Source organism: Sus scrofa, chromosome 9, assembly GCF_054392235.1.
Source record: "Sus scrofa isolate SSC_HxYL_T2T_F1_AM1 chromosome 9, Sscrofa_HxYL_maternal_Yorkshire_Landrace_v2.0, whole genome shotgun sequence".
NCBI lineage: Eukaryota > Metazoa > Chordata > Mammalia > Artiodactyla > Suidae > Sus > Sus scrofa.
In genome coordinates, this window is record NC_139391.1 from 71403395 (window position 1) to 71427313 (window position 23919).

Sequence of the window (23919 nt, forward strand, 5' to 3'; positions counted from 1 at the left end):
GGCAACGCCAAGCCCCCAACCCACTGAGCAAGGCCAGGGATCAAACCCGCAACTTCATGATTCCCAGTCGGATTCACCAACCACTGAGCCAAGACGGGAACTCCTATTCTTGGTGTTTAAACGTGTTCACAGAGAGAGAAAGAGACGATTCATTTTCATCAACGTCAAAGAGTCTGCTGCACAGAGCGGTAGGGTAGGAGGCTGAGCAAGATAGGTGGTATTATCTGTCGCTTCACCCCGCTCTACTCAACTGAGCTAGATTGCTATCTTCTAAGCAGCCTGCCCCCACCCTGTTGGAAATGATGAAACATTTGTGACTGACCTCCAGTAACTGAGAATCTTCCGACCGGAGATGTTTCTATCAGGACTGCACTGAAACATAGGCTGGGATCTGACCTTTCTCACGGTCCTGAGGGTAAGTACTGTCTGAACAAGGTAGGATTTTAAATTAGCTTGAGGGATGTGCCTCTATTTGTGACAATACATATGCAGAAGTTTTAGAGGAGCTTCTCTACCTGTATGCTAGAATTCCAGGGTGTGGAATTCAACTGCAATTGGCTTGAAGCGAGCTAACGATGCAGCAGTTTGCACTTTAGGGGACATTAGTCTCCTGCTCCTGAAACCTGAGCTGTGGCTGCCTTAGCAGCAGTGGCCCTCAGGGCTCTGGCTAGAAGGCGAATGGACTTTGGATCCAGACAGGACCAAATCTGAAGAACTCGGCCAAACATTTGTAGGCCTCAGTTTCCTGATCTGTAAAATGGGTATAAAACCAGCCACCTTACAGTGTTGCTATGAGGATTCCACAATGTACATTTGGTACCCAGTCCAGTGCTCCATCAGTAGTAGCTATAAATTACACTTTGAAAGTCAACTGGAAACTAGATCCCAGAGAATATCTCCCTGCAGGAGGTTTTCCCTTAAGATTCCTCCTGATCCACAAGGAACTGGGATAAGTGGAGGCCAGGGAACCAGTCCAGCAGTTTTAAAATGTTATGAATGGGAATCAGAAAATGTATGCTGCCAAAGAAAAAAGCCACACAACCCTTCAGGCAAGGAAAAGCCAGCAACAACAGCAAAAGGTAACACTTGGTTCTTTTTTTTTTTTTTTTTTCCAGGAGCTATTCTAAGAGCATCACATAGATTAATTCTTCTAATCCTTACAACAACCCTGAAAATAGAGTTGGTGTTAGTAGCTTCTCTTTATCGTTGAGGAAACCTGGGCACGGAGGTGTTAAGTGACCTGACAGAAGTCAGTGATGGAAAACTCTTCTAGCGAAGTTTAGCACAGCCGAGTGTTTTTAGAGCAGGCCTCTCTCCATCATCTCTGCAGCCTGGGAACTCAGAAGTGTAGACCAACCACTCAGGGAAGACTTGGTGACTGGCACCCCCTGCTCTGGTTCTGTGTAGTGACTTTGCTGTGTGGGCTTCGGCTGCTCTACTCAATAAAAGGCCTTGAGCAGGATCAGTGTTTAACTGGAAGGGCCCAAGGCAAGTGGGAATCTGGGGTTCCCTGTTAAAAATTATTAAGGATTTAAAGATAGTAATGGTCCAGCACTAAACCAACCCTGGGGCCCTTCTGAGCACAAGGCGCTACTAGACTGCACAGGGGGCACGTCCAGGGCTCTGAGACCCAGTAGTGAAGCCATAACTGTGCTGGAAGTTTCCACGGTCTCACCCCTCTTTGGTTTTCTGATTAACAGAGTTGGAAATTGGGACTGAGGGACATTAAGTGCCCCCCTACAACCAAGCTTAAACAGTGTTTATTATATGCAAACTGATTTAACTGCAATGTGTCCAGAATGTTAAAACAGTGCTTTCCTCATACATTATCTCTAAGAATTGCACCAGGAATGATGGAGCTAAAGTATGGGCAAGACAGGGTCCCAGCCACCAAAGTGCTCACAAACTGAGCATAATCTATAGAAAGCGTTTCCTTTCTCTAAAAGTTACCGGGTTAATTCCATAAAAGGTGGTCGGCCCCTCCAATTCACCTGGAGCTTTGTGGGAACTAGCAAAATGAATCCTGAACACTGCTTGAGTTTCTTGCAATTCTTTGTCTTGCTGATTTAATCTTGGCACTAAGTTGCACTCACCTCAAGTCATTGTAAAATTGCTTCCGCCCCCAAATCACCAAGTTACATTTCTCCCTAAAACTTTCTTGCAAAAATGTTTACCTCAAATTAACTAATTCAGTTTTTTTTTTTTCTGTCTTTTAGGGCCGCACCGCTGCGTATGGAGATTCCCAGGCTAGGGATCAAATTGGAGCTGTAGCTGCTGGCCTACACCACAGTCACAGCAATGCAGGATCCGAGTTGCGTCTGCGACCTACACACCACAGCTCTCGGCAACGCGAGATCCTTAACCCACTGAGCAAGGCCAGGGATCAAACCTGCATCCTCATGGATGTTAGTCAGGTTCCTTTCCGCTGAGCCACAACAGGAACTCCTAATTCGAAATTTTGGACGACTGGTTTTCCTCCTCAAAAATCAGCTGCACCCACACTTACAAATCATTGTGACTGGAGATGTGGCTTTGCTGGTGGAGATTCAGTGTTGCTACTTCTGGCTCATTTATGTCATTTTAGAGTCAGAGAATTCTGGAACAACAAAATGTCAGAACTAAATCTATTTTGCTCACCCCTCTCAGCTTCTGGGAAACTGAGGTTCTGAGAGAGGAAGCAGGGTGCCCAAGGCGGCTGAGTTTAGAGAGCTGCCGAGCTGCAACGTTGATCTGGGTTCTCATTTCATATTCCAGATGTGTCTCAGCCACCTGGGGGTGAGGCCCCTGCCACGGTGACCAGAGCCGAAGGAACTCTAGAGACGATTTCTCAGATACCCAGGAGAGAGGTGACACCCTAACACTCTGTCATCCCCTGATTTCCTCCCTTTTCACAGCTGGAACTTTGACTTTCTCTGTCCCCTGGTGTGTGGACATGATGACAGTTGTAGGAGTGGGAACTGTTTAGGACTGAGGACCTCCCAGGACCGTCTAGCTTTGTACATTGAAAATCACAAGTGAGCTCAGTTTTCTTACAGGACCCTATGGAAATGGGTGCCTTTATGTGGGCAAGCCAGTTTGAACTTGAGCCCTCTGTTCTGGTCTGAGGATCTTCCGCTGCTGTGCACCTATAGACACCAGGCCCTCAACTGAGCTTCTTTTCCTTTTTTTTTTTTTTTTTTAATTATTAGAATATAGTTGATTTACACTGTTCTGTCAATTTCTGCTGTGTAGCATAGTGACCCAGTCATACATATATAAACATTCTTTCTCTCATGGTATTTTCCATCATGCTGTGTCCCAAGAGACTGGGTATAGTTCCCTGTGCAGTACAGTTGGACCGCATTGCTTATCCATTCTAAACGTAATAGTTTGCATCTATCTGCCCCAAACTCCCCGTCCATGCCACTTCCTCCCCTTCCCCCTCAGTAACCACAAATCTGTTGGCTATGTCTGTGACTCTGTTTCTATTCTGAAGATAGGATCATTTGTGCCATATTTTAGATTCCACACATAAGTGATATCACATGGTATTTGTCTTTCTCTTTCTGACTTAGTTCATTTAGTATGAGAATCTAACGTTGCATCCATGTTGCTGCAAATGGTATTATTTTATTCTTTTTTATGGCTGAGTGGCACTCCATTGTATATGTGTACTACATCTTCTTAATCAACTAAGCTTTTTAAATACCGTGTGCAGTGTGATGGAGGCTCTGGCCCTAAACAGCTTGGATTCGAGTTCCCTTCCCCTCCCTGGGGGATTAGAGCCTGGTTCTCTTATCCGTAAAATAAGGACAACAATATGTTGCTATTCTGAGGATTAAATAAGATAATTTAGGCGAGATGTTTTGTATGATGCTGGCGCAGAATAAGCGTACAACATGTGAGTTTAAAAAAATGAAACAAGTGATGTCTTCATTTTTCTGATCAAACAATGAGGCTAAGAAGGCCAGAGCTGGGATTTCCATCCCAGTTCATCTGACCACTAAGTCCTTGCTCTCCATCATTCTCCTGCCCTTACTTGTGAGGTTACCTGGCAGTGTACTCAGCTTTCTCCCATATAACCTTATTCCCATGTGGTCATCTAGACTGAACTTTGTTAAAGACTGTCAGTTCCACTGAAGCTACAGTCAGGGCTGGCAGACACCTTTCGCTGGAGTGCTATGCTCCCAGTTCTCCACCCATCCATTGCCTGTTCTCCGTCACCACACAGCGACTCTTCTCTGAACATGCTACTGCGTGGAGATCTCCATTTCCACTGAAATAATATGTGTCATTGATATCACTCCTTCTGCCAATCCTTCATGCTTCGCCGTGGCATCTTTTGTGCATTCTGATTTTTCGCAAGTTAATGTCTTAATTTTCCCAGTACAACATGAGCTCTTGGAAGTTCAGATGACATTCTCATCTCCCTCATGGGCATCAGGGTATTTCACCCAGCACCATGCACATAGACCACTCAAAAAATATTTAATCGATTGAAATTCAAACATGGTGTTGATTATCTCAATGTTTGATTAACTTGCCAAGATACAATTTTTTTAGTTTCATAGTATTTATTTAGTACATGGAAAGTTAAAACATTGGAATCATTGAGAATTGAAGTGTATTATTTGCTTTTTTTTTTTTTTTTGCTTTTTAAGGCTGTGCCTGTGGCATATGGAAGTTCCCAGACTAGGGGTCCAATCAGAGTTGCAGCTGCCAGCCTGCACCACAACCATAGCAACACCAGATCTGAGCTGCATCTGCAAACTACACCACAGCTCACATCAACCCGGATCCTTAACCCACTGAGGCCAGGGATCAAACCCACATCCTCATGGATACTAGTCGGATTCATTTTTCCACTGCACCACAACAGGAACTCCGTGTATTATTTCTAATTTTTTCTTTTTTTAAAAAAATTATTATAGTTGATTTACAATGTTCTGTCAATTTCTGCTATACAGCAAAGAGACCCATATATACATACATATATATATTCTTTTTTCACATTATCCTCTATCATATTCCATTACAAGTGATTAGATACAGTTCCCTGTGCTATACAGCAGGAGCTCATTGTTATCCGCTCCAAGGACAATAGTCTGCGTCTACTAACCCCAAACTCCCAGTCTATCCCATTCCCTCTCCCTCCCCCTTGGCAACCACAAGGCTGTTCTCCATGCCCATGAGTTTGTTTCTTTTCTGTGGAAAGGTTCATTTGTGCCATATATTAGATTCCAGATATAAGTGATATCATATGGTATTTGTCTTTCTCTTTCTAACTTACTTCACTTACTATGAGAGTCTCTAGCTCCATCCATGTTGCTACAAATGGCATCATTGTGTTCTTCTTTATGGCTGAGTAGTATTCCATTGTGTATATGTACCACATCCTAATCCATTCATCTGTTGATGGACATTTAGGTTGTTTCTATTGAAGTGCATTATTTCTTTGTACAGAACTTACCAAAAGGGTTTTGAATAGCCTTTGCCTTCCTATTCTATAACTTAAGATACAGAGTGAGCATCTTTTCTTTGCCTTGGCAAATTATCATACTCCTTACTAAGTTTAGATCAGCTGCCAACATTTTATCTTCTGTGCTTTCAATGCCAGAAAATATGAGATACAATTTAGAGGTTAAATAAAACATTTATGTAGATAAATTTAGTCTCAAGCTAATTTAAGCTACTCAGAATTTCTGGGCTTGTCTCCATTCTCTTAAAATATGTTTTTTTTTCCTCATTGGAAAAATCATCCACATTTCACTACCTAGTTTTGTGAACATTTAGGTATATTTTCTTCCATTTCTCATTTTTGAATAAAGTAATTTAAATAGAATCCCCAATTTAATTTTCATAATTTATATTCATGAGAAAAATCTATATTTGATATACACAATTATTATTAATTACTCTGGATTTGGAGAAACCAAATCAGGTGAATTGAGGGTGGCAGTTAGTGTTCAACTAATAGACAAGAAAATCTAATAATGCAGAGTTTTCTTTCTTAGAAATATTCATTAATTTATGTTTACTTTTTACAGGGTTGCGATCATATTGTATATCATATATATATATATATATATATACAATAAAGTACAAGCTAAATGTAACTGCCTTGTACTTTTTCACAGACCTGAGCCTTCCCCAGATTAATATTTCCTAAACATAATTTAAAATATCTGTATAAAACACCCCATTCTATACCTTCATCCTAATTTATTAAGTTTTTGTTTTTCAATTAGATTGTTTTCCATTCTTTTCATTTTTATAACCCACAGTGGGTAGAGCTACCTTGCATTTACAGCTTTGGTCTCATTCTCGATTGTTTGTGAATTGTCTGTTCCACGCCTTTTATAGCTTATCATTTGGGGAGTGCTAGGGCTTTTCATAAGAATTTTTGCAAAAAAAAAAAAAAGTAAAATCTTTAAAAATTATGTGTTCCACATATTTTTTCTAGTTTTTTGTCTGTTTGCCTTTAGATCCTTTTTTAACATGTTAATTTTTTTAATTGAAGTATCCTCGTTGATTTTCAATATTGTGTTAGTTTCAGGTATATAGCATAGGGCTTCAGTTATATAGATATTCTTTCCCTGATTCTTTCCCCTTTAGATTATTACAAAATATTGAGTATAAAATTTTAATATTTTAGAACCAGATCTGCTTTGCTTGTGTCACTTTATGATTTCTTCCATTGCACATAAACTGAGAAAGTTTTCTCTCATTTGCGGATTTCATAAATATTATTAAATATATGAATATCTGATCCTATTTCCTTTCAATTTTAATATCTCAAAAATATTTACTTCCTTAATCCCTTTATACTTTATTTTGTTATATCACATCTGAATCTAAGATACTTTCTGGATTCTTAAAGGTAGCTAATTCATTATTCTGAGTGCAACATTTTTAAAATAACCCCTCTCTTTCCTCTCCCTGCTTTGTGAATTACTTTTATAATATATGCACTGTACAGAGGCATATTTTACAAGCCTACACTACTTTTAAAAAGTGGTGTGTCTGGAATCCACCTGTCTCAATTTCTTCTCAAACATGTTTCAGTGCTTCTGGATTGGTACTACTTTTTCTCAGATGAATTTTTGCATATTTTGAGATAAAAAAGTTCTCACTCTAACTTTGGACAATTTCAAATTGATTTATTTCAATTTCACTTGATTTCAATTTCAAAGTGATTTATTCTTAGTCTTCTAGCTTCTCAGTCTGAATCAACGTATGCCTTTATTAGTTTTAAGTCTTTTAGATTTCTCAATAAATTTCTACAATTTTCTGCAAAATAACTTTCCTATAATTCAAATTATTCTCAGATCGATCTGTGGTGAAGGTTGCTAAGGCTCCTGCCTCTCCCCGCCCCCAATTCGGTTTTCTAACTGGCCATTGCTAAAATAATAGAAAGATAGCTGGTAATTTTAGAATATTTATCAGGTCCTCAGGACTTTCCTGAACAGTGTCATTAATTTCACTAGTCTTTCAATTGATTCTTTGGGGATTTATCAGTATAAAATCACATCTTTTGCAAATAAGGAGAAATTTGATTTTTTTTTTTTGCCCCATTTCTTTGATGCATCAGTTATTAGCTGAGGCTCCAGCGCCCCTCTGGGCACAAGACCTCATTAACTCTTTTCATTATCTTGGCCAAATTACTTAAGTTCTCTGTGTCTGAATTTCGTCCTCTGTAAAATGGAAATAATGATAGTACCTACCTACTAAGGTGATTGTGAGAGTTGAGTCAGCTAGTACATGTGTCTGCCACAGAGAACATACTAAATAAATACTCAATATTGTTGTTAAATGTGGATGAATTTCCAGGACTCAAATTTCCAGGACTAACTTTTAAAAATGGTTACAGCAGACATCCTTGTTCTCAAATAACTGCTAAAATACTTTATGATTTGGTAAGATGTTGATTGTTCGTATAGAAGGGATATTCTTTATTAGAGTAAGAAACAATCCTCACCCTTGAATGCAATCAACTTTATGAAAAAATTAAAAATGAACCCTCAATTTTATCCATTATTTTACCATCTTACTGAGATCATTTAAAAAATCTGATTTGTTCATGTTGTATTTATGTTTGCATGTAACATGCAGTTCTTTGTAAGGATTGAGGGTTAAACTTTGGAGTCAGATGGGTGTGAGTTTAAAACTTGACTCTAGACTACTGAATAGCACAGAGAACGATATTCAATGTCCTATGATAAACCATAATGGAAAAGGATGTTTTAAAAACAGTGTATACGGGTTCCTGTCGTGGCACAGTGGTTAACGAATCCGACTAGGAACCATGAGGTGGTGGGTTCGATCCCTGGCCTTGCTCAGTGGGTTAAGGATCCGGCGTGGCCGTGACCTGTGGTGTAGTTTGCAGACGCGGCTCGGATCCCGCATTGCTGTGGCTCTGGTGTAGGCTGGTGGCTACGGCTCCGATTAGACCCCTAGCCTGGGAACTTCCATATGCCGCGAGAATGGGCCAAGAAATGGCAAAAAGACAAAACAAAACAAACAAAAAAACAAAACAAAAGACAAAACAGTGTATACTGTATATGCATAACTGAATCATTTTTCTGTACAGCAGAAATTAACACAATATTGTAAATCAACTCTACTTCAATTAAAAAAAAACTTGGGAGTTCCGGTCATGGCTCAGTGGTTAACGAACCCGACTAACAACCACGAGGACACGGGTTCAATCCCTGGCCTCGCTAAGTGGGTTAAGGATCCAGCGTTGCTGTGAGCTGTGTGTTGTAGGTCACAGACACGGCTGGGATCCAGAGTAGCTGCAGGCTGGTGGCTACAGCTCCAATTCGACCCCTAGCCTGGGAACTCCATATGCCGCAAGTGCAGCCCTAAAAAGACAAAAGATGAAAAAAAAAAAAAAAAACTTGACTCTTTGAGTGGGTCCCCCAGGGCAAATTGCTCAGCCTCCCCAAGCCTCAGTGTCCTCCTTTGTGAAATGGTGATGATGCCTAGTCTCGTAGAGTAAGAGGATAAAAGCACATGGTAAATACTCAACGTTAGTTTTCCTTGTTGTAATGACGGATTCCCTGGACATCCCTGGAGTGCCTTTTGATATTATCATGTTTGTCTCTATATTCGTAAGTGAGATGAGTCTGGAGAGTTTTCCATCTTTTTCTGTGCCCTGGATCTTCTTATATAGCATAAAAAGTACATGTTCCCGAAAAGTTCAAAATAACTCATTTGTAAAACTGTTTGGACACAGAGTTTGAGTAGAGAATTTTTGTAATGCTTTTAATTTCTAAATAATAATAGCTTCCATGTATTGGATGCTTCTTAATAGGTGACAAAAGCTAGAATAACTGCTTCACATATCTCATCTTATTTCATCCGCAGAAGGAGGTATCATTTACATTCATCTTTTTTTTTTTTTTTTTTTTTTTTTGCTTTTGCTATTTCTTGGGCCGCTCCTGAAGCACATGGAGGTTCCCAGGCTAGGGGTCTAATCGGAGCCGTAGCCACCAGCCTACACCAGAGCCACAGCAATGCGGGATCTGAGCCGCGTCTGCAAACTACACCACAGGTCACGGTCATGCCGGATCCTTAACCCACTGAGCAAGGCCAGGGATCAAACCTGAAACCTCAGGGTTCCTAGTTGGATTTGTTAACCACTGAGCCACGACAGGAACTCCAATATATTCATCTTATCTAATCCTGGGAATTAATTATTATTGCTCTCATCTTACAGGTAGGAAAAGAGAGGCTTTGGGAAGTTAAATACCTACATCAAGCTTATGCAGGGGATGGGCTGGGGTGTGAACTCAAGCTGTCCAACTCCAAGTTCACTGCCTTAAGCAGTTAGAGACTACACTGCTTTTCACACTTCTTTCTTATTATTTTGCTTTGGTTTCCATCTAAATTTTCTGGGCCTGATGAAATCAATTTTGCTAGTTTATATTTTTCTAGCAATCAATAATTTTATTGAGATTTTGTGAAAAGAAAATTTCAGTGGCCTCACAATGTTCGGCCTTCTCTGTTCCTGTGGTTATATTCATTATTAGTTTGGTTTATTTTCGTTTCCTCATTTTGCCGACTCTTCAAAACTGCATATTCAATTAGGGGAGAAAAGTCTAATAATATGAAGGAGACTGGATGATATTGTAAGATGAATATATATTTTTTCTTTTAAAAGATTCCGTTTCCATCCAGCTATACTTCCCTTTCACCTACTCTACTTCAGTCCTTAAAGAACAGAAAGCTGGAGTTCCCATCATGGCTCAGTGGTTAACAAACCCAACTAGCATCCATGAGGACGTGGGTTCAATCCCTGGCCTCGCTCAGTGGCTTAAGGATCCAGCATTGCCATGAGCTGCGGTGTAGGTCACAGACGTGGCTCGGATCCCGAGTTGCCTGCAGCTGTGGTGTAGGCTGGCAGCTGTAGCTCCGATTTGACCCCTAGCCTGGGAACTTCCGTATGCCACGAGTGCAACCCTAAAAAGACAAAAAAAAAAAAAAAAGACAGGATGCTGAGGGCTAGAGAGAGCCTTAGGGGTCCTGTCAATTGCTGGGCCTGGGAAAGACTTCCACCTGTCTCATGCTGTAATTGGCAAGTGACAGAGCCAGGAGGATAAGCCAGGCTCTCCTCGCTGCCTTGTTCTTTTTCCACTGTGTTCTAGCTCAAATTGTGCATTTTATTCTATTTATTTTATTTACTTTTTGTCTTTTTAGGGCCACATCCGAGGCATATGGAGGTTCCCAGGCTAGGGGTCAAATCGGAGCTACAGCTTCCAGCCTACACCACTGCCACAACAATGCCAGATCTGAGCCATGTCTGTAACCTACACCATATCTCATGGCAATGCTGGATTCTTAACCCACTGAGCAAGGCCAGGGATTGAACCTGCGTCCTCATGGATGCCAGTCAGATTCGTTTCTGCTGAACCACAATGGAAACTCCTCAAATTGTTCTTTTTAAAAGCAATAAATGATAAAAATGGCCAGAAAGTCTTTTTTTATTGATTTTTATTTTTTCCGTTATAGTTGATTTACAGTGTTCTGTCAACTTCTACCATACAGCAAAGCAGAGAAAATCTTTTTAAATGCTTCATAAAAGCCATTAAAGAGACTTGATTTTTAAAAATCGACCAAGTCAGCTTAGCAATATTGATGACAATGGCTCTAACCCACATGCTTTTCATCGAAATCACCTTCTGTTGTGGTCTTATTTTAAACCACTCTTTCCAGAATCTATCTATCCAAAGAAAGCATGACATCAGAGAGAAAAAGGTGTGTTTTTATTATTTCACATCTTTTGTTCTGCTGTACCTACTGCCACGAGAGAGCTCCTTTATCAGGGGAAGGAGAAACAAGAAAATGGAATCCAGCCTTCACTGGGAGCCTAAGGATTTCCACCAGGTCTGAAGTGAACAGAAGAAATGCTCTTAGCCCTCTGCTGGCGTGTGTTTGAAGGCACCTGGTGGGACACTCTATCACCAAAACCTGAAAGAGGGCAGAACAGTCCCTTCTTGATTATGGGACAAGGCTTACCTACTTGTACATGGTCTGGGCACTTTGTCACAGCATAATTGCCTCGGATTGCTCATTTCCCAGTCATTTGGGGGTTGTGTGTGTGTGTGTGTGTGTGTGTGTGTGTGTGTGAGCATTCGTGCATGTGTGTGTGCCCACACAAATGAGTAGATGTTTCTGCCGACTGTCTGATCAGCAATCTGCTGTTAGACACCATGGAACAACTTGCTCATTGTGGTTAGAGGCTATTAGCCACTTAATAATGACATCGGTCATCATTTTCATTTCTCATTCTGCCCAGATTTTATCTTCAAACCATACTCAGAAGGAATGCCTAAGTTTCCTAAAATAGAGTGACCCAGTTTTAATAGCTCTACTCTAGTCACCACCTTGGTGGCTGGTGTGGCATTTTAGGGTTGAATAATACCTAGTAATTATGGCGTGCTTCCCATATGCCTGGCACTGATTTAGGTCTTTATAAACATAACTCCCAGAGCCCACATAAGAACTCTGGGAGGTAGATACTCTCATTGGCCCCATTGTACAGGTAGAGAACCTGAGACACTGAGGAGTTCAATAATTCACACTTGGAAGGGAACAGAACTTGAATCCATATTGAGATCTGTTTGACGTTTATGTTATCTATTACCACGGGTACTGTGTGCCATTTGGCTAGTAAGATGCTCATAATATATCAGAATGATGGAAGGAGTGGCAGGCAATCTAGGTTTGAATAAAGAGACAAAATAAGATTGGTGTTAAAATAATGGGACGTTTGGAAATGGGTGCGGTCATTTTGGTCATTTTGGTTGTTACATTGACATGTTAACACCTGTTATCGGTGATCTCCCAGGACACCGAATGTCTGGCTGTCCACATAATTCTAGACAACAAGGAACTGTCTGCTTCAGAATGTCAGCCTGCTAAGAAACACCAATAGAGTGGAATAGTAGTAACTTTAAATGATGCTATAAAACGGAAGGTGACAGACTCAAATGCCTTCAGGGACCAGCCAGGGTCTAAAAGGAACCTGGTCCTCCTCAGGACATCCACATACAAAGTCTTAAGGCATGTTATCAAACAAAATCATTAAATTTTGTTTAATGGCAAAATTGGCATTAAATTTGGCCTGTGGGCCCCTAGATTGGAGCTTTTTTATTTTATTTTATTGAAATACAGTTAAGTGTTGTGTCAATTTCTGCTATACAGCATAGTGACCCAGTCATACATATATATATATATATTCTTTCTCTCATACTATCTTCTATTATGTTCTATCCCAAGAGACTGGATATAGTTCCCTGTGCTGTCCAGTAGGACTATATTGCTTATCCACTCTAAATGTAATCGTTTGCATCTATTAACCTTGAACTCCCCCTCCCCTGTCCCCTTTGGCAACCCCAAGTCTGCCCTCCATATCTGTGAGTCTGTTTCCGCTCTGTAGATAGACTCATCTGTGCTGTATTTTAGATTTCACATGTAAGTGATATCATGTGGTATTTTTCTTTCTCTTTCTGACTTAGTTCACTTAGCATGAGAATCTCTAGTTGCATCCATGTTGCTGCAACTGGCATTATTTTGTTCTTCTTTATGGCTGAATGGTATTCCATTGTATACATGTACCACATCTTTTTAATCCATTCATCTGTCAATGGGCATTTAGTAGATTGGAGTCTTTTAATGGAGGTTTTTCTTGTCTGGAAACAAGTTTATGATATATTAAGTGAAGAGAAAAAGCTACCAATCAGCGTGACACCATATTTTAAAATATCGTGTAAACATGCTCCAAAGTGTATGCATTTATGAAAATATATAGAAAACTTTATGGAAGAAATTTGGGGTCATTTTTGTGAAATGCTTTGCTTATTTACATTTTTAATTCTCATATTATAAACCCTTATTCTTTGTTTAATTTTTTAATAAATAAAGAGAGAAGGGAGTCTTTAAAGATTAAAACTTTGAGCACACGTTTAGAACATAGCTCTGGTGGCGTCCTGACCATCTCCTTCAATGAAAGAGGGGGAATAATTTCTGAGATTAAGGACGAATGAGATGCTCAATATGAGGTAATCAATCCTAAGGCACTAGATCACCTTTAAAAAAGGGACATTTGAGTAGTTCCTATTGTGGCGCAGCAGGTTAATAACCTGACTAGTATCCATAAGGCTGCGGGTTTGATCCCCGGCCTTGCTCAGCAGGTTAAGGATCCGGCATTTCCCTGAGCTGCGGTGTAGGTCACAGACACGGCTGTGATCTGGCCATTTCTGTGGCTGTGGCCAGAATATACACCTTCGATTGGACCCCTCGCCTGGGCCCAGCCTCACCTAGTGGGTGTGGCCCTTTAAAAAAAAAAAAAAAAAAAGGAACAATTGATGTTCCAGGCGCACTAGCCTAGCTTCTAGCCCTTTGCCAGGATTTTCATGTCTTTTTCTTTTCTTTTTTGGGGGGCCTTCCCATTGGCCCTAGTTTAGGGATCAGATCTAAGCTGCATTTGCGACCTACGCTGCAGCTGCGGAAATGCTGGATCCTTAACCCACTGAGCAAGGCCAGGCAGGGACTGAACATGTGTCCCAATGTTCCCAAAAAGCCGCTGATCCTATTGCACCCCAGCAGGAACTCCTTCATATCTTTTTTGATGCAATAAATTTCTCCTGGTAAAGTTAAGATCGCATCTTATTTTTGCAACTGCCCCAGAAATCAGGATAGGTAATGACATTTTCTTGAGAAATTGGTATCTATTGAAAATTTTTTTTCTAATTTTATCGAGGTATGGTTGATTTACAAGGTTGTACTAGCTTCATATTGAACTTTTAGGACAGCTTATTCAAAAGAAGACAAGGGCATTTAAAATACACCTATGCCCTTTCTTCTGTCAAGTCACCTGATCCTTCAAGATCACTGTTTTTCGAGAACAATGCCCTTCTCGCTTCTTCTTCATCACTTTGGTGTTTTATTTCTGGCATCCTGGCTCTGTAAATTTTATTTTGTGCATGCCACTTTTTGGGAGGTCTTTTTTTTTTTTTTTGTCTTTTTCTAAGGCCACACCCACGGCATGTGGAGGTTCCCAGGATAGGGGTCTAATCAGAGCTATAGCTGCCGGCCTATGCCAGAGCCACAGCAACACCAGATCCAAGCAGCATCTTGGACCTACACCACAGCTCATGGCAATGCCAGATCCTTAACCCACTGAGCAAGGCCAGGGATCGAACCGGCAACTTCATGGTTCCTAGTTGGATTCTTTAACCACTGAGCCACAACGAGAACTCCTGTACATGCCACTTTTAGACTGAGCTTTCTTTCTGGAGCTTGCAGATAGCTGGCGAGTGTTCGATTTTCTATCCATTTGTCCTGGGACTCAGAGGAGGTGAGAGGTGGGTCATTTCTCTTGTTTTCCGTCTGGGTCAGTTTCCACCTCCTGCCTCCCTGGGGCCCCTTTGTGCTAAACCAGAGTGAGCTCATGCAGCTGTCCTGCAGAAGGAACCACAGAAGCTCTGATGCTCAGATGAACTTCTGGTGCTTCTCGGCACCAGGGTGGTGGGTGCTTGGGGTGAAGCAGAGGAAGAGGAAAGGGAATTCTCCCACTTAGAACGTTCCCACCTACCATCTCCCCCAGCGCATCCCTACGTGATCTGAATCTATACGTAATGAAGCACTCGTGTCTGGATCTTGAATCCAGCTTTATAAATCAGACTAAATACAGCTCTTTAGGCGTGATGGTGTTAGGTGTTCTTTGCTCATTTAACTTGAAAAGCAAAGGGTAGATTGAGTTAGGTTCCTTTGCGGGAAGTGTCTAGAATTTATTAGGCGGGAAAGACGCGACTGAAGCAAGTATGATGACTAAATTGGGCAGGGTTGTTCCCAAGTTTTGACCTCACACACACACAAAAGTCATTCTTAAGGGCTGGCTTGTTGTTTTGTGAAGGGTGTAGGGGTGAAGGTGGTAATTTCCCTCTGGCACCCCCAGCCGGCCAATACCCACAGGCCTGGAGAGGCCGTGGTGACAAGCCCCACAGACTCCCTCTCTGGTTAGTGCCTCTTCTGTGCCCCAACTTTAGTCCAAGTTGGAGCTTGGAAGAGCCCCAGCATGAGAACTGCAGACAAAACCCAAAACGCCGAGACTTTCCACACGGCCCTCATCACTTGGAAACTGATTGGGGGGAAAATAAGCCTATTGGCAATAAAAGGCTTTTCAACCTTTACCGTCTTCAGTAGGACAGTGGGCGGTTTCATGGCCTCATCTTGTACTGAATAAACATCCTTTCAGTGTTTACTATCCTGGCTTGTCTTAGTGTAATCTCCATATTCAACCCCATGTTGATGGAATTTATAAGTGTTTTGTTTTTTTCTTTTTTACTTTTTAGGGCCACCCTCCCATGGCATATGGAGGTTCCCAGGCTAGGGGTCTAATCAGAGCTGTAGCCGCTGGCCTACGCCACAGGCACAGCAACTTGTGATCCAAGCTGTGTCTGTGACCTACACCACAGCTCACGGCAACGCCGGGTCCTTAGGATCCTTAACCCACTGAGCGAGGACAGGGATCGAACCCGACAGCTCATGGTTCCTAGTCGGATTCGTTTCTGCTGTGCCACGATGGGAACTCCATCAGCTGATTTTTATTTTTATTTTTTAATGTATTTATTTATTTATTTATTTATGTCTCCTTGCCATTTTTCTTGGGCCACTCCCTTGGCACATGGAGGTTCCCAGGTTAGGGGTCGAATCGGAGCTATAGCCGCTGGCCTACACCACAGCCACAGCAACTCAGGATCTGAGCCACGTCTGCAACCTACACCCCAGCTCACAGCAATGCCGGATCCCCAACCCACTGAGCAAGGTCAGGGACCGAACCCGCTACCTCCTGGTTTCCAGTCGGATTCATCAACCGCTGAGCCACGATGGGAACTCCTCCATCAGCTGATTTTTAAAATAAACATGCTCGTAAAGGTTGGAACAGCATCCACAGTCCTGGACTTAAAGCCCAGTGAAGTCACAGAGGGTGTGAGTGAATGTGTGTGCATGTGTGTGTGTGTAAGATTGGGCTTCCTCACAGTCTCTACCTGTGTGTTTGCTGCAGTTGGACCCCTTTGTGCTTCCAGCAGCAGGTAAGTCTCCTGGGAGCAGAGACGAATGGTTGGAGGTGTAGGCTTGGATGTAGAGCTCAGATCCAGGCCTGGCTGTGTGACCTCAGACGCATTCCCTCAGCCCTTGGAGCTCACATTGCTCCTTATAAAAGGAGGGTAGTGACATCTAAGTCATGGGATTATGTGGATCAGGTAGAATGGGCCATGTCCCATGGACTCATCACTGTGGCTGGCAGAGAACAAGTGCCCACTGGCCCTTACTGCCTCTTTTGTAGATTCAAAAACTGGAATCTGGGGAGTTCCTATTGTGGCTCAGCAGAATAAGAACCTGACTAGTATCCATGAGGATGCAGGTTCGATCCCTGGCCTTGCTCAGTGGGTTAAGGATCCAGTGTTGCCTTGAGCTGCAGTGTAGGTCACAGACAGCTCAGATCTGGTGCGGTTGTGGCTGTGGCATAGGCCGGCAGCTACAGCTCCGATTTACCTCCTAGCCTGGGAACTTACGTATGCCACAGGAGCAGCCTTAAAAAGAAAAAGACAAAATCTGGAATCTGGGGAGAGAAAAGCAAACGACACCCCAGTAGCTGAGTTTGCCTGGGAGTCCTGACCTGCTGCCCCACCTCTGCAGGTCTCCGGGACAGTCCCGCTGGCCGTGCTCCTTGGCGACAGGGTGCCCAGGGTGGATCCACCCACATCTTTTCCTACCACCCCCCTCCAGAGATCCTGAGCCCCACTCACAACCCGAAGCTTCCCTGCGAGGAGCACATCATGCTGACGGAGTGAGTGGCCCCGGAAGAACCGGCACGGGTTCCTTTCAGGCTGATGGTATAGCCGGCTTCCAAGCCAGCTTCTGCGGGCTGCCTCTGGCAGAGGGCAGGGGATGGGTTTGCATCCATCTCAGCACCTCTGCAACCTCTAACCTGACCTTTCCCAACAGAGAAATGAAGCTCTGGCAAGGAGTAGTGATCGCAGTGGTGTCGCTGGTCCTGCAGGCCTGCCTCCTCGCAGCCATCAACTACCTGCTCAGCCGGCACATGGGTAACTGGCTCAGCCTTCTCTTCCCTCCTGGTCCTTCTCAGGAACCACTCCCCAGCCACTAGTCCCCTTTGGAGCCCCTAAATATCACTTGAAAACCTATCTGAGGATCCACTGGCCAGATGCCCCCTCTCTCTGCCAGGCTCTAAGGGGATAATCCCCATCCTGACCCAACCTCTTTGTGGTTGACAATGACAGCTCAGAGGCCATCCATCCCACAGACCTGCCTAGAGACAGGCTTCTCTGCAGTGCTTGGGAGGCTGGGCTCACGTAACCTGAGCCTGGTGAATTTCCTTCATCACTGGCAAGGGACTGAGCAAGTGAAGAAATGGCCTAGCATTGCAACGGAAGGAAGTATACTTAGACTGAGAGATTAGCTTGGATGCTGGGACTGGTTTACAGTGGAAAGAAGGAAGCTCTGTCCAGGGAAGACATTATAGTCAGAGAAAATAAAGTAACACTGCTTTAGCTGTGCTAGGACAAGGCACTGGGTCGGGTGGTGTAAATTTAGGCTTCTCTAGTGACTCATTCATGCATTCATTCACTTATTCAACAGAACAGGGAACAAAACAAAACTCCCTGTCCTTATGCACCTGACATTCCATGGGTAACCCAGACAATGAACAACATAAACAAGTAAAAATGTGTTAGCTTATGCTATGTGCTGGGTGGGGTGTGGGGGGGGAAGAGGATGAAGCAAGGTGAGGAGATAGGCATTGGAAGGGGGAGTCAGTGTCCCCGCGATGCTGACAGGTGAGTCTAAATCTAGGGAAGTAAGGACGTGAGTCATACCTAGAAAGGCTATAAGCCAGGAATGCACAGAACAAACACTGTGCCGGGAGCAAAGAGGCTGGGGTGGCCCAGCTGAGAAGCTGCCAGGAAGAGGAAGGAGGAGTGAGGCCAGGAGGGCCTTCAGGCTGGTACTTGGGTTTTTACCCCACAGGAGGCAAGGGGCATTGCCGGGTTTTGAGCAGAGACATGCTAAGATTCAAAGATCAGTTTTCCCTATTGGACCTGGGCCCGACCCAGCGACCTTTCACATGGGTCACTTGCCTTTTCCCTTTTAGTCAAGGAGAATGAGCGGATACTGAAAGAGGCCAGGCTCCAGGTCCCCATACTCAGCCCTGCCCAGCCCCACGCACCTGCTGTCAAGGAGATAAAGGAAGCTCGGGCAGAGAGAAACCCCCCTGCATCTGAGCCCCGATACCGGCGTGAGTACTGGGGCAGGTGGTGAACTTGTCACAAAACTTGTTCTGTTCTGTCTGGACAGCAGGGGAGGCTCCATGCAGCAGCCCCAGGCTGTCCTGCCCAAACCCCTAGCCTGGAGATTCCTCACACCCTCCTCAGTACAGGTCAAGCCAGACCCCCGTTTCAGAAGCTTGTTCTTCCTATCCTGGCGGAGGGTGGATCTCATTGGGTTTGTGTGGGTCTAAGTTTGGTCCCAGCTTTGGTCATGTGTGAATGGCTGCAGGGGAGGCTTGGGGACCCTCTCTTCCCCTGTCTCTGTGATCCTCTGGCATCTTTTCTCCTGCCTGCCAGTGAGTGGTGGAGCCAAGATTTCAACCACCCCACCTGTCCCCCAGCCATGGCATCTGGGCATTTGAATAAGTGTGAGTCTTGGTGACACTTCACATCTGTATCCCCCTTTGGCAAGTGGGCCAACAGGGACATCACTCCTTTTTTTTCTCTTTCTCCACTTAGGAGGCACTTCAGGTCACTCTTCACACGTGGCAACGGTCACTTCTGCAGCATGAGAGTCCCTTGCCAGAGACTGCTCCTTCCTCTTTGCTTTAGCTCTTGGTTGCTTTGAGTTTGCTCTGTTTTTTCTGTTTTGTTTTGTTGTTCTGTTTTGCTTTTTAGGGCCACACCTGCAGCATATGGAGGTTCCCAGGCTAGGGATCAAATTGGAGCTGTAGCCACCTGCCTACACCACAGCCAGAGCAACATGGGACTTGAGCCGCATCTGTGACCTACACCACAACTCACGGCAATGCCAGATCCTTAATGCACTGAGCAAGGCCAGGGATCAGACCTACAACCTCATGGATCCTAGTCGGGTTCATTACCCACTGAGCCACAACGGGAACTCCCAGCTCTTTTGTTCTAATTGGATCTTCTCCCTTGAAGAAATCTAATTGTCAGACTTCCTCAGCACTGAGATATTATTTATATCTTTAATAAGGCCTCAGTGCCTATGGGAATCAAAAGATGCCACTTCGCGTGAATTCAGGGTGTCAGTGAAATACGAGGGGTGATGGCCTTGCCATGACCCCTGATCCTGAAGCTCCACTGGAGCCTGGCCCAACTCAGACACAGTTTGGTTGGCAGGAACCTCAGAGATCATGGTCCAATCCTCTTGTTTGACAAGGGACAAAACCAGGGCACAAAAAAAGGAATGTAACCTTCCTGGAGTTAGTGATAGACATAGACTAAAAGCTGTGCCTGTGGTTTTGGGGCCAGAGCAGTTCTCATTGGGCCACAGCATCTCAGCACATGCCCGCTCACTCCCCTTGCAGCAGACAGTCCTTCCCGGGCACAGTTCAACCTGGTGGGCTTGGCATTACTTTTATTTATTTATTTATTTATTTATTTTTATTGTATATAAAATTTTTAGTGTTTTTTTTTTTCCCACTGTACAGCAAGGGGGTCAGGTTATCCTTAGATGTATACATTGCAGATACAGTTTTTTCCCCCACCCTTTCTTCTGTTGCAACATGAGTATCTAGACATAGTTCTCAATGCTATTCAGCAGGATCTCCTTGTAAATCTATTCTAGGTTGTGTCTGATAAGCCCAAGCTCCCGATCCCTCCCACTCCCTCCCCCTCCCATCAGCCAGCCACAAGTCTCTTCTCCAAGTCCATGATTTTCTTTTCTGAGGAGATGTTCATTTGTGCTGGATATTAGATTCCAGTTATAAGTGATATCATATGGTATTTGTCTTTGTCTTTCTGGCTCATTTCACTCAGTATGAGATTCTCTAGTTCCATCCATGTTGCTGCAAATGGCATGATGTCATCCTTTTTTATGGCTGAGTAGTATTCCATTGTGTATATATACCACATCTTCCGAATCCAGTCATCTGTCGATGGACATTTGGGTTGTTTCCACGTCCTGGCTATTGTGAATAGTGCTGCAATGAACATGCGGGTGCATGTGTCTCTTTTAAGTAGAGCTTTGTCCGGATAGATGCCCAAGAGTGGGATTGCAGGGTCATATGGAAGTTCTATGTATAGATTTCTAAGGTATCTCCAAACTGTTCTCCATAGTGGCTGTACCAGTTTACATTCCCACCAGCAGTGCAGGAGGGTTCCCTTTTCTCCACAGCCCCTCCAGCACTGGCATTACTTTTAGATGGAGCTGGACAAAGCTGCAGTGCCTAGAGTTCCTGTCATGGCTTAGAGGTAACAAATCTGACTTGTATCCATGAGGATGTGGGTTCAATCCCTGGCCTTGCTCCATTGATTAAGGATCTGGTGTTGCCATGAGCTGCAGTGTAGGTTGCAGATGCAGTTCAGACCTGGCAATGGTATTGGCTGGCTATGGTATCGGCTGGCAGCTGCAGCTTCAATTTTACCCCTAGCCTGGGAACCTCCATATGCTGTGGGCTCAGCCCTAAAAAGAAACAAACAAACAAACAAACAAAACCCAGCAGTGCCTGAACTCTTGGACATGTTCCTGGCTATTTGGGGAGGGTCTCTGCCCCACTGCCCTTTTTCTGTTCTATTCCTTTTTCCTCTTTGGTGGATTCTGTGTCTCTCTTCCCCACTCCTCTCTGAGTCGCTGGCTCTGCCTCTGTCTTTGTCTCCTTCTCCCTTCCATTGCCCCTACCTCCTCCTAACACCCTCTGGCTTCCTGCAGAAGAACAGTTTCTATTTCTCCCTAGATGACAGCGACACATCCTCCGATAGTTCTGACAGCTCAGACAGCTCGCCGCCCACCCACCAGGTAATGGACCCTCCCAAGGATCCCAGCCCTCCATGTCGAGTCTGGGGTCACCTTGAATACAAGATGGGAGCAAGGAAGGAGGGGCTTCTGGAGTCATTCCAGCATCCTTAGGGGAGGGTGCTCAGGCTTTTGCCCAAAGGCTCCTATCAGCATGGATTATCCAGACAGAGTAGATCTGAGTGGGCTATAAAAATGAAAGCTCCACCTAGAAATTATCATGCCAGGTGAAGTTAGCCAGACAGTGAGACACCAACATCATATGCTATCACTTACATGTGGCATCTAAAAAAAGGACACAATGAACTTTGTAGAACAGATACTGACTCATGGACTTTGAAAAACTTACGGGTTTCCAGATGAGGCAAGTTGGGGGGGGTGGAATGTGCTGGGGGTTTGGGATGGAAATGCTATAAAATCAGGTTGTGATGATTGTTGTACAACTATAAAAGTAATAAAATTCATTGAGTAATTTTTAAAAATCTGAGCAATAAAAAAAAAATGAAAGCTCTAGTGGGACCCCTCCTTCCCATGGCCTAGTCACTGGCCAAAGTCCACTCTGACTCTTGACCGTACTTGGATGGAGTCTCCATGCCTTTTTTCCTTAAACTCATTCATTCCGGTGGGCACGAGGAGCAATCGTCCGCTCTACCCTACCCCTGCCCCCAGATACCGCTAGCTGGAACCCAGTTTCTTTCCCATTCAGCCTAGGGTGAGCCTCTTTGAGTGAGTGAGCTCAATATCTCCTCCAAACATGGCAAGAATCTTGACCCAAAGGTTTTGCTTTCCCTTCCCCGAAGGCCACCAAGGATGTGAACTACACACAAGTGATCTTTTCAGCCCCTGGAGGACGAAGAAATGAATCCGTCCTAGACTATGAGAACATAAAGGAAACGACAGATTACGTCAATGTCAACCCCAAAACCCATAAGCCCAATTTCTGGGCTTTTGTGAACCCTGCCTCTGAGCCAGTGGAATACACTCAAGTGGCCCTGTGAATTCTAGGCTTTGCAGTGGCATGCAGTGCCTTATGAATTCTTGCACTTAGACTGTAGGTGAATTACGGAGTTTTGTTTTGTTTTTTTAAACAAGGCATAATAAACCTGAATCTTTCTTGCATCTCCGCAAGAATGATTCAAATCAGGAAGCCTTCCAGGTGATGTATGAAAACATTGGAGCATCTCAGTAGAGAAGGTCATGAAGACGCTCGCCAGCGAAAAATGTGTCGAGGTTTTCATCAGCTGTCATCGTTCTGTTTGACGGTCTTATAAGTAAATGCCTCTCTGAGCTCTTGAATTATTGCCAATAAACAATCCTTAAAAGTTTAAAATAAAACAGCAACTACTCGTTCCTCTTTTCCTCTCACCTAAGCTTGCATGCTGTTCCTTTTTCAGCATTGTTATCTTGCTGAGTAATCCTGCCCTCCCCTCAGAACTTTCAATGGTGCCCTTGGAAAGCCCACCATCACTCCACCTTCAAAGCTGCAGTTTCTTGGGAACGAAAGATGACAGGGTACTAGTGCCAACCAACATCACAGTCTGTTATTCCAAGGAAAATCTTTCCAAATTTAATCCAATAAAATTCAATATCCACCCTGGGTTTGTTGATGTTTTTACTTTGACTGCCAGTTTGTAGTGAAGAGCATCTTCTTAACTTGATGAAGAATAGCTTATCTCGAATCAGCTGAGAGCATGATATTTCATTGTAAGATTCTACGTGCAGTCCTGTTAAATCTTGACCAAAGTAAGAATGTCAAAAAGCCTGCCATTTCCAATATTACATAACATTGCTTTAGAAATTCGAATCAAGTCAGAATGGCCATCATTAATAAATCCACAAATAGCAAGTGCTGGAGGGGCTGTGGAGAAAAGGGAACTCTCCTGCACTGTTGGTGGGAATGTAAACTGGTACAGCCACTATGGAGAACAGTTTGGAGATACCTTAGAAATCTATACATAGAACTTCCATATGACCCCACAATCCCACTCTTGGGCATATATCCGGACAAAACACTCCTTAAAAGAGACACATGCACCCACATGTTCATTGCAGCACTATTCACAACAGCCAGGACATGGAAACAACCCAAATGTCCATCAACAGATGATTGGATTCGGAAGATGTGGTATATATACACAATGGAATACTACTCAGCCATGAAAAAGAATGACATAATGCCATTTGCAGCAACATGGATGGAACTAGAGACTCATACTGAGTGAAATGAGTCAGAAAGACAAAGACAAATACCATATGATATCACTTATAACTGGAATCTAATATCCAGCACAAATGAACATCTCAGAAAAGAAAATCATGGACTTGGAGAAAAGACTTGTGGCTGGCTGATGGGAGGGGGAGGGAGTGGGAGGGATCGGGAGC

At 43.6% G+C, this 23919-nt stretch overlaps 1 protein-coding gene across 4 annotated transcripts; it reads left to right on the plus strand.

Moving 5' to 3' along the window:
• The first annotated feature begins 326 nt into the window (after nucleotides 1-326).
• On the plus strand, nucleotides 327-22872 carry RHEX (regulator of hemoglobinization and erythroid cell expansion). Of its 4 annotated transcripts, none has more exons than XR_014816804.1 (7): nucleotides 327-415; nucleotides 2755-2846; nucleotides 17188-17338; nucleotides 17497-17597; nucleotides 18662-18805; nucleotides 19296-21540; nucleotides 22338-22872. XR_014816804.1 is itself a non-coding variant. In XM_084978404.1 (7 exons), exons 4-7 carry the CDS (start codon nucleotides 17501-17503, stop codon nucleotides 22533-22535), a joined length of 501 nt encoding a protein of 166 aa, XP_084834530.1. In that variant the 5' UTR covers nucleotides 327-415; nucleotides 2755-2846; nucleotides 17188-17384; nucleotides 17497-17500; the 3' UTR covers nucleotides 22536-22872. The 4 variants fall into 4 exon arrangements, 3 of the variants coding, with proteins under 3 accessions (XP_084834530.1, XP_003357462.1, XP_020918948.1); XM_084978404.1 differs by having other exon boundaries at nucleotides 17188-17384; nucleotides 21479-21540; XM_003357414.4 differs by having other exon boundaries at nucleotides 21479-21540.
• The last annotated feature ends 1047 nt before the right edge of the window (nucleotides 22873-23919 follow it).